The sequence below is a fragment of the Cyanistes caeruleus genome, chromosome 4 (genome assembly GCF_971803275.1).
Source record: "Cyanistes caeruleus chromosome 4, bCyaCae1.hap1.1, whole genome shotgun sequence".
Taxonomy (NCBI): Eukaryota; Metazoa; Chordata; class Aves; order Passeriformes; family Paridae; genus Cyanistes; species Cyanistes caeruleus.
Window position 1 is genome coordinate 61229825 of NC_141704.1, and position 12259 is coordinate 61242083.

General features: G+C 45.6%; 1 protein-coding gene across 9 annotated transcripts; it reads right to left on the minus strand.

Moving 5' to 3' along the window:
- Nucleotides 1–223: 223 nt before the first annotated feature.
- Nucleotides 224–11002, minus strand: LOC111923378 (very long chain fatty acid elongase 4-like). Of its 9 annotated transcripts, none has more exons than XM_086885147.1 (9): nt 9782–11002; nt 9092–9157; nt 7444–7631; nt 6246–6326; nt 5445–5501; nt 4939–5032; nt 4185–4299; nt 3158–3285; nt 224–1872 (listed from the first exon to the last, which is right to left on the minus strand). In XM_086885147.1, the coding sequence occupies exons 2-9, from the start codon at nt 9147–9149 to the stop codon at nt 1808–1810; spliced, it is 786 nt and encodes a 261-aa protein (XP_086741273.1). In that variant the 5' UTR covers nt 9150–9157; nt 9782–11002; the 3' UTR covers nt 224–1807. The 9 variants fall into 9 exon arrangements, with proteins under 9 accessions (XP_086741273.1, XP_086741270.1, XP_086741272.1 ...); XM_086885144.1 differs by having other exon boundaries at nt 5445–5588; XM_086885146.1 differs by lacking the exon at nt 4939–5032 and having other exon boundaries at nt 9782–9854; nt 10349–10747.
- Between the last annotated feature and the right edge of the window lie 1257 nt (nt 11003–12259).

Consider the following 12259-nt stretch of genomic DNA (forward strand, 5'->3'; position numbering starts at 1 on the left):
AGCACAGATGCTGTGATTTTCATGCTCACCAATGACAATCAGAAGAGAGACTGCTCAAATCGAAGGAAGGATATTTGTGATGGGTCCTGGTGACAGTGTGAACAAGTCCCTTGTGGCTGGCTGTGTGTGAAGGGGAGGAGGGTGAGGAATGGCAGAATGCTGTTTTATCTTCCATGTGTGTGGAGGGGCTGAAGGAAACATTTGGGGTATGAACACAGAGCAGTGAGGAGCAAGTTGAATTTATTTTTTGTAGCCACTTGACGCCAGATTGATGTAGGGCACACCGGTCTTTTGGGGTACATCCATTTGCTAGGTTCAGGCTAGCTCTAGTCCTCTGGACATTCCCAGTGGAGTTGGACTTCTTTATATTTCAGCTGGATTTGCCTTGGCAACAGCAATGCACCATTTCACTAATTCCCACCCTCACCTCCAACACCTCTGTATTTCACAAGATACCACTACTCTGTAATACCTGTTTTAATCAGCTGAGCAGGATTCAATCAATAATCACCACTTTGTAGTTTAATTAGGACTTTCAAAGCACTACCGAATCAAAACTCCAACAGTATTTAACAGTCTGCAGATGAATATAAGTGCCAGATTCTAGCTGTAATTGATTTAGGAGCAAAAAAATAGAAGCCAATTAGTGATACCTTAAAATCAATGGAGCTATGCAGCTTTGCACTACTCAGTGAATTTATTTTATACATTTTGTATTAATTCTTATACATTAATTCTTATACATTAACATTAATTCTTACACTATTAGGTAGTGGAGGTGGTTGCTTATGGTGTTGTTCAACTCCTTGTGTTTGACAAGAAGCAAAATTTAAAAATAACAGTATTAAAAAGAATAACAAATTGGAGGAAAAAAAGTTATGAATAGGGAACATCAATCTATTCTTTCTAGTTCAATTATGGTATCTATAAGGACCAATACCAATCTTCAGGCATTAAAATACTCTATTGGTATGAGAGCAACCAAAGAGAAATAAGCATTCCAGAAAATGAGACATGGTGACTCTTACTACACCAGTTTCTTATTAGGATTAAAGTGCTAATAATGCCTTCTTTAGCTTCAGGACGGTGAAGACACCTGTCCAGCCAGACAACCTAATGTCCTGTTTCCTTTCTGCTTATAATTATATGAAGTTAAACCACCAGGACCACCTCAGGCCTAGCAGGAGCTTCCTTAGCAGTACAGGGTGGGATGCAGTGTACAGCAGAGCGCATCCTGCAGTCCCTGTGGATTCCTGGCTGTTGCTACTACCTGGACATTGATTTCCAGGCTGGAGGCACATGACTCTGCCTGATCTACAACACCAAGCTGAGATAGTTTTGTGGATGCAAAGAAACCCTCTACAGCCTAGGAAATGAGGCAGGGAGTTGTAGCTGGCTGCTGGACCCGGGACACTGAGCTAAAGATGAAAGGGAAAAAGACCTTATCTGGCAAATGTCTCAAAGCCTGCTATGCTGGTGACTACTTGTTTTAGCTTGGCCTCATCTTAATTAAGTGTGCTCCTCAGCTCCTTAATCCCTGAGTTTACAGAATTCCTTTCTTCTCCCTAAACTGGATATTTGAAGGCAAGACATGAGCCTCACACACACTCACAAGATACATTTTCTCCCTGAGACCACATCACAAGCAGCAGAAAACATGCACGTTCATCAGTCTGTGCTGTTTGTCCTCTTTGATTTCCTTTAAGTCAGCTTTTCCCGCTTTTGCCTAATGTAGGTCCAATAGTAGAAGTGTAGGAAGAGAGCTAGGAGGCTGAGGATGTAGACGAAGACTGCGGTGTTGAAGCCATCAGGGAATGGGCACTCTGTGAAGAGGTTGTAGGAAGAATGAGCAGCAATGGCTACCAGCTGGCACTGGAAGAGGTGGAAAAAAGAAGCAGCCAGATTAAGGAACCTACATGAGATACACCTCAGCTGGACATTGAGACCATCACAGCTATCACAACATCCTAGCAGTGTCCTCAACCCAGAGGATCACCTGCTTGCCCCTCCTGACATCTCTGGAAACCTGCCTCTCAAGCCCAGCAATGTTTTCTTACCAGGAAAGATGTCCATCAAACCTGAAGGTTTAACCAATCCAGCCTCTCCTGCCCTTGGCCCATTTCTCTGCCACAGTGCAGTAACTTAGATGTTGGAATATGGAAACTGAAGGTGGGAGATTCCTCTTCCCCAGTGGTAATTAGGTTAGTATACTCATAGTTATTTTCATTTGTATTTTAGCTTGCAGAGAGGAACTCCAGATACTACCTTTATTCATTTAAACATTAATTTATTTTTTTTTGTATTTTACCAAGTCACCTGTCTCAATAGCCTGAAGCAATGAGTTCTACCTACCAAAAAGCTATTATTTTTTTTTTTTTTTATGTGCTATAATTTGCATTACAAATACATTTTTATTTCATGCAATGCTTTCTTGTTCTGTTTTGCCATGCAGGCTAAGTTAGAATTCCGGATCAGCCTCCACTACACCACTATTTTATACATATCCTCTTTCTCTTCCCTTCTAACTGCATACTTTTGGTTTGCAAAGCCTCTTTTTGAGTGAAAAAAACTCTCTTACAACTATTGTCCTTGTCTGAACCATTGCATCTATGCTGTATCTTTGAAAAACACAGGGTTTTCCAGATTTGTAACTTCATCAGAGATGAGAGAAAGAAAATCCAAGGGGATTTTCTAGAGAAAAATTCACATATTTCTTTTGAACCCACTTGTTTGCGTGCACTTAGAGACCCTCTTCCTTTCTGAAGGAACTGAATCAAGGCTCCCCAATCTGCTGCCCTATTGAGAATCCAAAGTTTCCCTGAACCGCAGCCCCCACCTCTTCATATCAAGCTCTGTTTTCAGTGCTCCTTATACAACATAAAAAGGAAGAATCCAATTCCTAATTTTTCTCTTCCCTTCCCATTGTGAATCTGTGGATAATTAGTTTGATGTGGTCACTGAAGACCTCCAACAGTCCTGTGAAAGCAGCATTTGGAGCAGGTCACCCACAGCTTCAGGTCTCAGAGTGGCAACTGGGGGCACCTGGGGACATGCTGCTCTCCATGGGCAGCAAACAGAGATTGAGGCAGTGAGATGACAGACAGCAGGGGCCATCACACCCGTGGGAGGGCAGGGAAGAACACCTGGAGCTAATTACCAGCTGCAGGATGGTCAGGTAACGCTTCCACCACAGGTGCCTGTGCATCCGCGGTCCCAGGCCGGCCAGGGCGTAGTAGCCATACATGAAGATGTGGACAAAGGAGTTCAGCATCCCAATAAAGAAGGCTGAGGAGGGAAGAAGTGAGGGTGAACGAGGCATATGACCCATTCCAGGCTAGCCCTATGAAGGGCTCACAGCCACTATGATGATGCTTCCAAAATAGATCACATCCACCCCGTGCATGAACATTCCACCCGGGCTCTGCTCTGGAAGCACACCAGCTTCTCCCTTCCTTCAGCATCCAGAATCATCAGATGGGTTGGCTTGGAAGGGACCTTAGAGGCCATTAGCTCCAGCCCCTGGAGCACATCTCCCACTAGAATTGCCCAAAGCCCCATCCAATCTGGCACTGAACACTGCCAGGGTTGTGGCATCCACAATATACCCATCATATACCAACTGTTCAGAGACAGAGAAGAGCTTCAAAGGCAGAGGAGGGACATGATTATCTGACCTAAGCCATTCTGGTGTCAAGGCTGTGTAGCCAAAATAAATTCCCAAAAAAGAATTTCCTAGCATTTTGTATAGGGCCTACTGAGAGTAGTGCCCAGATGCTTCTTTTTCTGTTGAGTAAAACGAGGCATCATTCTGGATACAGCCCAAAAATGGGCACAGCCAGAACAGAAAACAGAGCCAAAACCTGGGCTGCTGCCCCAGGGCCTCTGGTAGGGGAGTGAGGGAGCACTGCTCTGGGAGGAGATATACACAGACCTGTAGGATGTTATTTTTGTCTGTTTGGACCCACTCTGGTGGCACACTCTCATTCTGGGTGAGGCAGTGAACATGGCAGCCTAAACAGCCCCAAGAGCTGAGCAGATGGGATCATCTAAAATGCACATGCTTTTCTCACCTTTGGAAGCAGGTGAACTTCCTACCTGCCACTCAGCCCATCTGCACTGTTAATGTTACCTCCAGAGCCAAAAAAACCCCATGAGAAACACCAGGTTGTCTCTTACAAGCATACCTTGTCCTCCAGGCACGTATTTGACCCCTGACCACCAGTTGAAGAGCATAGAGCCATGATGGTACACGTGCAGAAAAGTCACCTGCTCTTGTTTCTTGCGCAGAATTAAGAAAACCTGAAAGAAGCCAGGCAAAGGAAAACTTTGAATTGATGTGTTTAGACAAAAATTTCACAAAAAGTAAACAAAAAGTATAACTTCAGTAAAAAGTTATACAAATAGCTAATGATGAGTCTGAATCTCCCACACCCATTTCCTCTGCTGTTGAAAAAAATTGGTGAAACACAATAGAACTTATAGGGGGAACTGGAAGATAGAATTTCTTCCACAAAGCCCCAAATAGTTTTATGTCTGGATTCAGGACCAAAAGTCCAAAGAGAATCTGAGACTCTGACTGAGCTTCCATACAATTCACAGCTGCTTGTGTTTGCTCCTTTTCAGGACACAGGTTGTATATTTACTGCTACCAGACAATAATCCACAAAAAAGCCACTGTGTTGAATGGCCAAACCTTCCTGGAATTTGCATTAGTAAAGAGAATGGTTTTGCCAGATGAATACATGTCAGGTCACTACATTTCACCATGTACATACATACACACACAACAAAAAGTGAATCTACTTTTCAGGCACTCAGGACTGGCAAAAACCTGGTTTTGTTGCTGATGCAAACAGAGAGGGAATTGGCCAAACCCCTGGCAATAGGCCTAGGAAGAATCCACATGTGTATTCACATTTCAGTGGGTTGCAAACTTACACCCCAAGGAGCTGTGAAGTTTCAGGCTAGGACACAGCTTTCTTCTGCCGGCCAAGCAGAGGCCACTTAGTTCATTTACATTGCAGAAGGAGACCTGAAGACAAGCCATAAAGAGGTGGACTTTCAATTCCTCCAGGACATAAACCTTTAGCGCACAGCTCTGGGATAATCCACGGCAGCAGAGACGCCAGAACTTGTCCACTTGCAGCTCCTTTTTTGCCCCACTGTTAATCAGCCAGCCAGGCAATAGCAGAACCTGTGTGGCACCAGCAGATAAAATTTTGGCAGCCCACCTGGCAGCAGCCAGGGTTAAAGCTTCTCCTGTAGCACTGTGCCCAGCCTCAGTTAGGATGCCGAGGAGGGAGTGTGTGCAGCCAAGGGATGGAGACAGGCAGCGAACCAACACAGGATCAACCCAGGACATCAGCTCTGGCACGCTGCTCCTTTCTGACAAGGAAGTATCTGTTTCCAGCCCCGGTCCCGCTGAGGAGCCGAGCCCTCCTTACCGTATCCAGCAGCTCGATGATTTTGGAGAAGAAGAACCACCAACACACTCTTGCCATCTGCTGGGCAGCACAAGACACAGCGGTGAGAGCTTTACCCAAAATCGACACATTTTCAACCATGCTGTATCCCTGCCCGCCCGGGGTCTGCAGCGAGGGGGAAAATTAAGAGGTTCTTTTCGGTTTTTTGTTTTGTTGTTTTTTGTGTTTTGTTTTGTTTTGTCTAGATGGCAAGACTCTGAAAAACTGAAAAGATAATATGAGGCTTACATCTGTTCAAAGCAAGGTACTGTAACTCCAAATTCAAAGAAAAAAAACTCATGCAGCATTTTTGGAAAGCTGATGCTAGTGGGACACAACCCCTTGTGATGACCAAAAAATAGTTTTAGCTAAGCCCCTCTACTAAAAGAAGTGTTGAGTAAGATTTTTGTCATGCAAGGCAGAGGATATAAAAATCAGTTTTCTTGTTGGAAGCAATCATCCAGAATCCTTACAATCCATGTGAAGAATCACATCTACTTCAAAGGTAATTTGCAATATTGATACTTCAGCTGGTAAGATCACCCTCTTTGCAGTGATCAAAGAGCAAACTTAGATGGCTGGGTTGACTGAGATGATTAATTTTAGAGAGCTAAAGCAAAGTGCAAGAGCTGTTGAAGCAGACAATTTAGTGGAATAGATTTACAGGCAACAACAAGCTGGGGTCAAAGCCTTCTTAGCCATGCAAATTGCTATTTATGAGCAAAAGAATCTGCATAGCTACGGGAGGAAAGGGCCTAAAGCAAGCTTTCTGCAGAACTGTACCCTCATTCCCAGCTCACTCCGGCTGTAATCCACTGGCTGGCACAGGTAGCTGTAGTTGGCCAAGACTGAAGTAACCAGAAACTGAAACAAATCAAAAGCAAATAAAAATCAGTCTGATCTAAAAAAGAAGGACAATTTAATGCTAAGGTAGTAGGGTTTCAGTCTTATAGCTACTGCCAGAAAATCCATGAACGAATAGTAAAAACCTTAAACAAAGTACTTCACATTCTGTTTGGAGTCTTAAAAAGTAAATTTGGCCTGGGAAGATTTGTAACTCTTTGTGTAATGGCTGGAGGGCTCACAACTATTTCAGCAGTAATAGTGAATTCTAGGCTTCTGAGGCTCTCTGAGAAGACACTGTTCACTTTTGCAAAGATCCCAGGCTGTTCTGTTCTGTTTTGGTTGAATTTGCCTGCTGATTGGAAAGCCAAAAATTGGACCAAGTAATTAGTATAACTGAATGACCAAGCACAGAAAAGCAATTTTCACACCTGTCCTCAGATGGAGCTGAATTTGTTAAAAAAAGGCAATTTGTATTAATGTAATGCTTGTGATACAAAGTAAAACGGCATATTTGTTGGCATCAGAGTGTTTTTGAAACCTATTTTGGCCTTGTTCCCATGAATATTCTCAGTGGTCTCCATAAACTAGGTGGGACAGGCTTGTGGAAAGAACAAGCAGAAAAAAATGTTCTTTACACTCTCAGCAGCAGGAATACATAGAGTGCTTGGCACTCCTGGAGAGAACTGCCAACTTTGGAAAATCACAGAATGTTAAGGGGTTGGAAAAGACCTAAAAGATCATCTAGTCCCAACCCCCTGCCTTGGGTAGGAACACCTTCCACTAGACCAGTGGTTCTCATCCTCAGAGATGGATCCATCACCAGCCAAACTCAAGGTGAAATGAGGCCATTCCACATCCTCCACACACTTTGTGCTTAATGGGGAGATCTCAACTTGCAAATCATTCATCCAGGATGAAGGGAGTCCCGTGTTGATTTCATGAATGGCCGGAGGATTGAGAAATTGAGGAAATCAAGTGCAGCAGGACAACACCGCTCCTCTTGCGGTAAAACATGGACATGTCCAAGCCAGCTCCCACTCCCTTCAGCAAAAGCTGTTCAAACCCTGGAATCTGGAGGCTCTGGAATTCAAAGCCTTCTCATGTGCTTACCTAGGAGCCAATCCTGCCTCCTCACCTCGTAGAACATGTAGCTGGACAATGCCACCATGGCCAGGTTGTAGGTGAGCAGCAGAGCCCGCAGCTCCAGCCGCTGCCGCTGCCGCATATAGGACGGCCCCAGTGCCACCATGAAGAGGTAGGAGGTGAAGATCAGGGTGACAGGAAGTGGGGAGTACACCAGTGGCCACGGGTCTGTCCTTGCATCTGGGAAGCAAAACATACAGCCACAGCTGGCACCATATATTTAATTGTATTTAATTACTCCCTTCAGTGTGCTTGCTGGAGAAAGAAAATGGTGTCTCTGTGTCTTTACAGAGATGCACCCCAGTCCTTCTATTGTGACTTTGCCAAAAGGCTTTATCACAAAGGTTTTAGCCCAATTTTTGGGGATGGACTGCATTAGTGGAAGGCAGATCTTTCCTGGAATGAGCTGGAGCCCTCTCTGGGCAAAAGGAGTGATCCCAGACACTGAGCAGGGTGGCACTGGAGCAGCCAAAGCAACAGTGGCTCCTCGGGAGCGTAAATCTTTACAGCTAAATAATAGAAGTGTTTCAATCACTGGTGTTACTTCCTTAAAATCCTTAGGACATCTGAAATTCTCCACTTCTTCATTTTTATACCCGCACATAGAGTGGACTCTCCTCAGAAGCATGAATTCACTGGGAAATGCCAAAACACTTACCCCTGCTGAAACAGCTCTTTGGTCCTACAGCAAAGGGAAGCTCAACAAATCTTCTGTCATGCCACCTCCTCCTCCTAATCCTGCTATCACCCAGGATATGTTATATCAGCAGAAATGTCCCCAGGTGCTATTCATGCTTTCCTTTCCTGTCCCCAGTGTGATCACTACTCTGCCAAACTCCCTCATTTTTTTATAAATACCATACCAGTCTGGACAACTCTGTTAATCCCCATCCCTTCTAAACCTCACAGTTCTTTATGATGGCTGTGTCAGGAGCTCTTTGATATTCCATTTCTGAATTTAGTTTGTCAGAAGTCCTGAATCTCAATTTACACTCTTGTAAAATTCAAGTCCTGAAACATCTACAATCTGACCATTACACCCCACATCCTCCTCCTGCCAAAGCCATCATGCAGGCCTGCTGGTCTACCTTCATGGCATTTTGTGGCTTTGCTTTACATCCAGAGATAAAACAGAGCCCTTTGGGACCAAACTGAACCTCTAACTACTGAAGATCTGTTGTCTCCTCATGGCAAGGTATCAAATTTCAAGCACTGAGGAGTGGATACTGTCAATATTTCATTTGATAACAGGTTTTACTGACATCACAAAGAATTTAAACCCCAAAGTATTAAGTCTTTGGTCAACTAAGCTTTCCTATGACACATCAATATGCATTTAAAAAAATAATTTCCATTAGTACTCCAGACTTAACAGGCAATCCCAAGCATTTGTTGCTTCTCTTGTCAGAACCCACTGGGAAATCCCCCATCCCTTCATTCCTTACTGTGATCCAACTGGAGGGTCAATGAGATATGTTTCAAGACTTAAGGGAAGCTTGTGATCATGGAGAAGGAAAAGTGGAAATCTACCTACTGAAGAAAATGTGGGCAAGTATAATGATTGCATCCCTCCTAGGTTTGGTTTTCATGATACCTCTATTTATGCAGAAATTCCCATTTTAGACAGCATCTCTACCTACCTCCACTTTCAAGAATCCAGTTGTAGAATTCCTGAGTTTTCTGCCAAGTTGAAGCCATCCCAAGTTCTGAGAAGAAATTAACTCAACTGAGTCTAGAGTAAGGAGGCTCCTTACACAAAGGCTCAGGACTACAGTTAATGAAAATGCAATAGTTAGCTTTCTAAAAATTTAACTTTTAGATCAGGATTAAAGTTCTCTTTAAAAAAGGATGAAAGAGAACATCCCACACCCCCCCCCCCCACCCCTTGCAATGATTAGCTATTTAACTTCCAGGTTTTATTTATTTATAAATTTAAATAACTTGTTCAATTTCCAGATTTTGATATTTGATGGAGGTTTCACTTCTAAAAAAAATTTTAAAAAAATGCTCTGAGCAGCTGCATGTGATCTGCCAGAGCCAGGAGGGAACTGCCAGTACCATTGGGAAATCAGTCATGTGGCATTTTTTCCTAAAGCAGTGTGTGCACAACATTCACGTGAGGACACACACCAGGTTTCATAACTGCATCCTTCTGCAGGTATTATTGGATATTCCCAGTGCTGGAAGGCAGCTAGGGATTCATTCAGCACAGCTCCAGAGGTGTTATTTGGCTTTCTGAGGCCCCAGTTTATACATTAACTTTATCTTGTATAGATTCTGGAACATAGTAGATAAAGTAGAATATAGTAGATAAAGTAGAATACTCATACATATTATGATGATCTTCCTCTTCACTTCTTTCCTTTAGCAAGGTGATGCTTTCAATGGCTCTTGGAAGTTCTCCTAGAAAACACTTTTCTGCAGTTACTTTCAACAGCTAGTGCTACCTGATCCATTAGCAGATATACAGGACCAGCTTCCTCCCAGTTTGGTCTCCTGCTGGCATTGAGAAAAGCACGTTTTCTCCTTTGACTCCTCCTCACAGACTGCGACATCCGCGCCCCACATCCTGTCAGTGACAGACACCCCCAAATTTCTCTCCTGCGGTTGATCTTTGCAGTCGACCCCTTTTTTGGGGTGACCCTCTGACACACAACCCGAGAGCCCTGGGAGGTGTCACACCCATCTTGACACGCAGCCACATGCGCTCGTAATCCGGGTGGACTCTGCCAGCGCCCAGATTAGTCGGTGATTATCAACTGGCTCAGAGTCAATCCAGCAGGGATTCCACACGCTTATATGCCCCCAAAAAATCCACACGCATTCCAGCTCACTCCGCTTCCCTTCCTTGTCCCCCCAAACCGCCGGGAAAAGCCAGGAAGGAGGAGCAGACTCACCGCAGCAGCGCAGCCGCCTCCGAGCATCCCTTTCTCCAGAGGTGTCCCCAGCCGGCCGCGGCGCAGGTAGAGCCGGCAAGACAAGGAGCTGCAGCCTGGGCTCAGCTTTCCTCTCCACAAGAGAGGTGAGTTACGGGCTAGGTCTCCCACAGCCCTGGTGGATCTTCATGCCTCCTCTTCAGTCTCCCAGCGGCGGCACCAAAACCCCACCGTGAGCCGCAGGCACCGCGGGGCTGTCGCGGAACTCCACCGGGGTCACAGGTTACATCACACACTCCTCCCCCGCCCTCTCTTGCCTCTCCCCACACGGTCTATCGGATTAGAGGACTGGAAAGAAGAGGGAAGCGAATGCAGAAGAGGGCTGGGGTTCCACAGGAGTGAAGCACTGACCTTTAGTGCCACGCTCGGGAGCCCGGCTAAGTGAGAACCGGGCCAGCATTTCTTCTGCAGGTTTCTTCAGGGCGCCACCACAGCTTTGCCGAGAGTAAAAGACGAGGGATGACGGCTGGAAAGCAGTCTGCTTGGAGAACTCCTTCAGAACAGCACAAGGGGCTCTCAGCAAGCCATTCGTGTGCTCAGAATAGGTCCAGACCACCAAATGAGGGGGAAGAGAACTGTGGGAACACTCACTCACTACTCACTCACTCCTCACTCACTCACTACTCACTCACTCACTCACTCACTCACTCACTCACTCACTCACTCACTCCTCACTCACTCACTACTCACTCACTCACTCACTCACTCACTACTCACTCACTCACTACTCACTCACTACTCACTCACTCCTCACTCACTCACTCACTCCTCACTCACTCCCTCCTCACTCACTCACTACTCACTCACTCACTCCTCACTCACTCACTCACTCACTCACTCACTCACTACTCACTCACTCCTCACTCACTCACTACTCACTCCTCACTCACTCACTCACTCCTCACTCACTCACTCACTACTCACTCACTCCTCACTACTCACTCACTCCTCACTACTCACTCACTCACTCCTCACTCACTCACTCCTCACTACTCACTCACTCACTCCTCACTCACTCACTCCTCACTCACTCACTCACTCACTCACTCACTCACTCCTCACTCACTCACTCCTCACTCACTCACTCCTCACTACTCACTCACTCACTCCTCACTCACTCACTCACTCCTCACTCACTCACTACTCACTCACTCCTCACTACTCACTCACTCACTCCTCACTCACTCACTCCTCACTACTCACTCACTCACTCCTCACTCACTCACTCCTCACTCACTCACTCCTCACTCACTCACTCCTCACTACTCACTCACTCACTCCTCACTCACTCACTCCTCACTCACTCACTCACTCACTCACTCACTCACTCACTCACTCACTCCTCACTCACTCACTCCTCACTACTCACTCACTCACTCCTCACTCACTCACTCACTCACTCACTCCTCCCTCACTCACTCACTCACTCACTCACTCACTCCTCACTCACTCACTCCTCACTCACTCCTCACTCACTCACTCACTACTCACTCACTCACTCCTCACTCACTCACTCACTACTCACTCACTCCTCACTACTCACTCACTCACTCCTCACTCACTCACTCCTCACTCACTCACTCACTCACTCACTCACTCCTCACTCACTCCTCACTCACTCACTCACTCCTCACTCACTCCTCACTCACTCACTCCTCACTCACTCACTCACTCACTCACTCCTCACTCACTCACTCACTCCTCACTCACTCACTCCTCACTCACTCACTACTCACTCACTCACTCCTCACTCACTCACTCACTCACTCACTACTCACTCACTCCTCACTCACTCACTCACTCCTCACTCACTCCCTCCTCACTCACTCACTACTCACTCACTCACTCCTCACTCACTCACTCACTCACTCA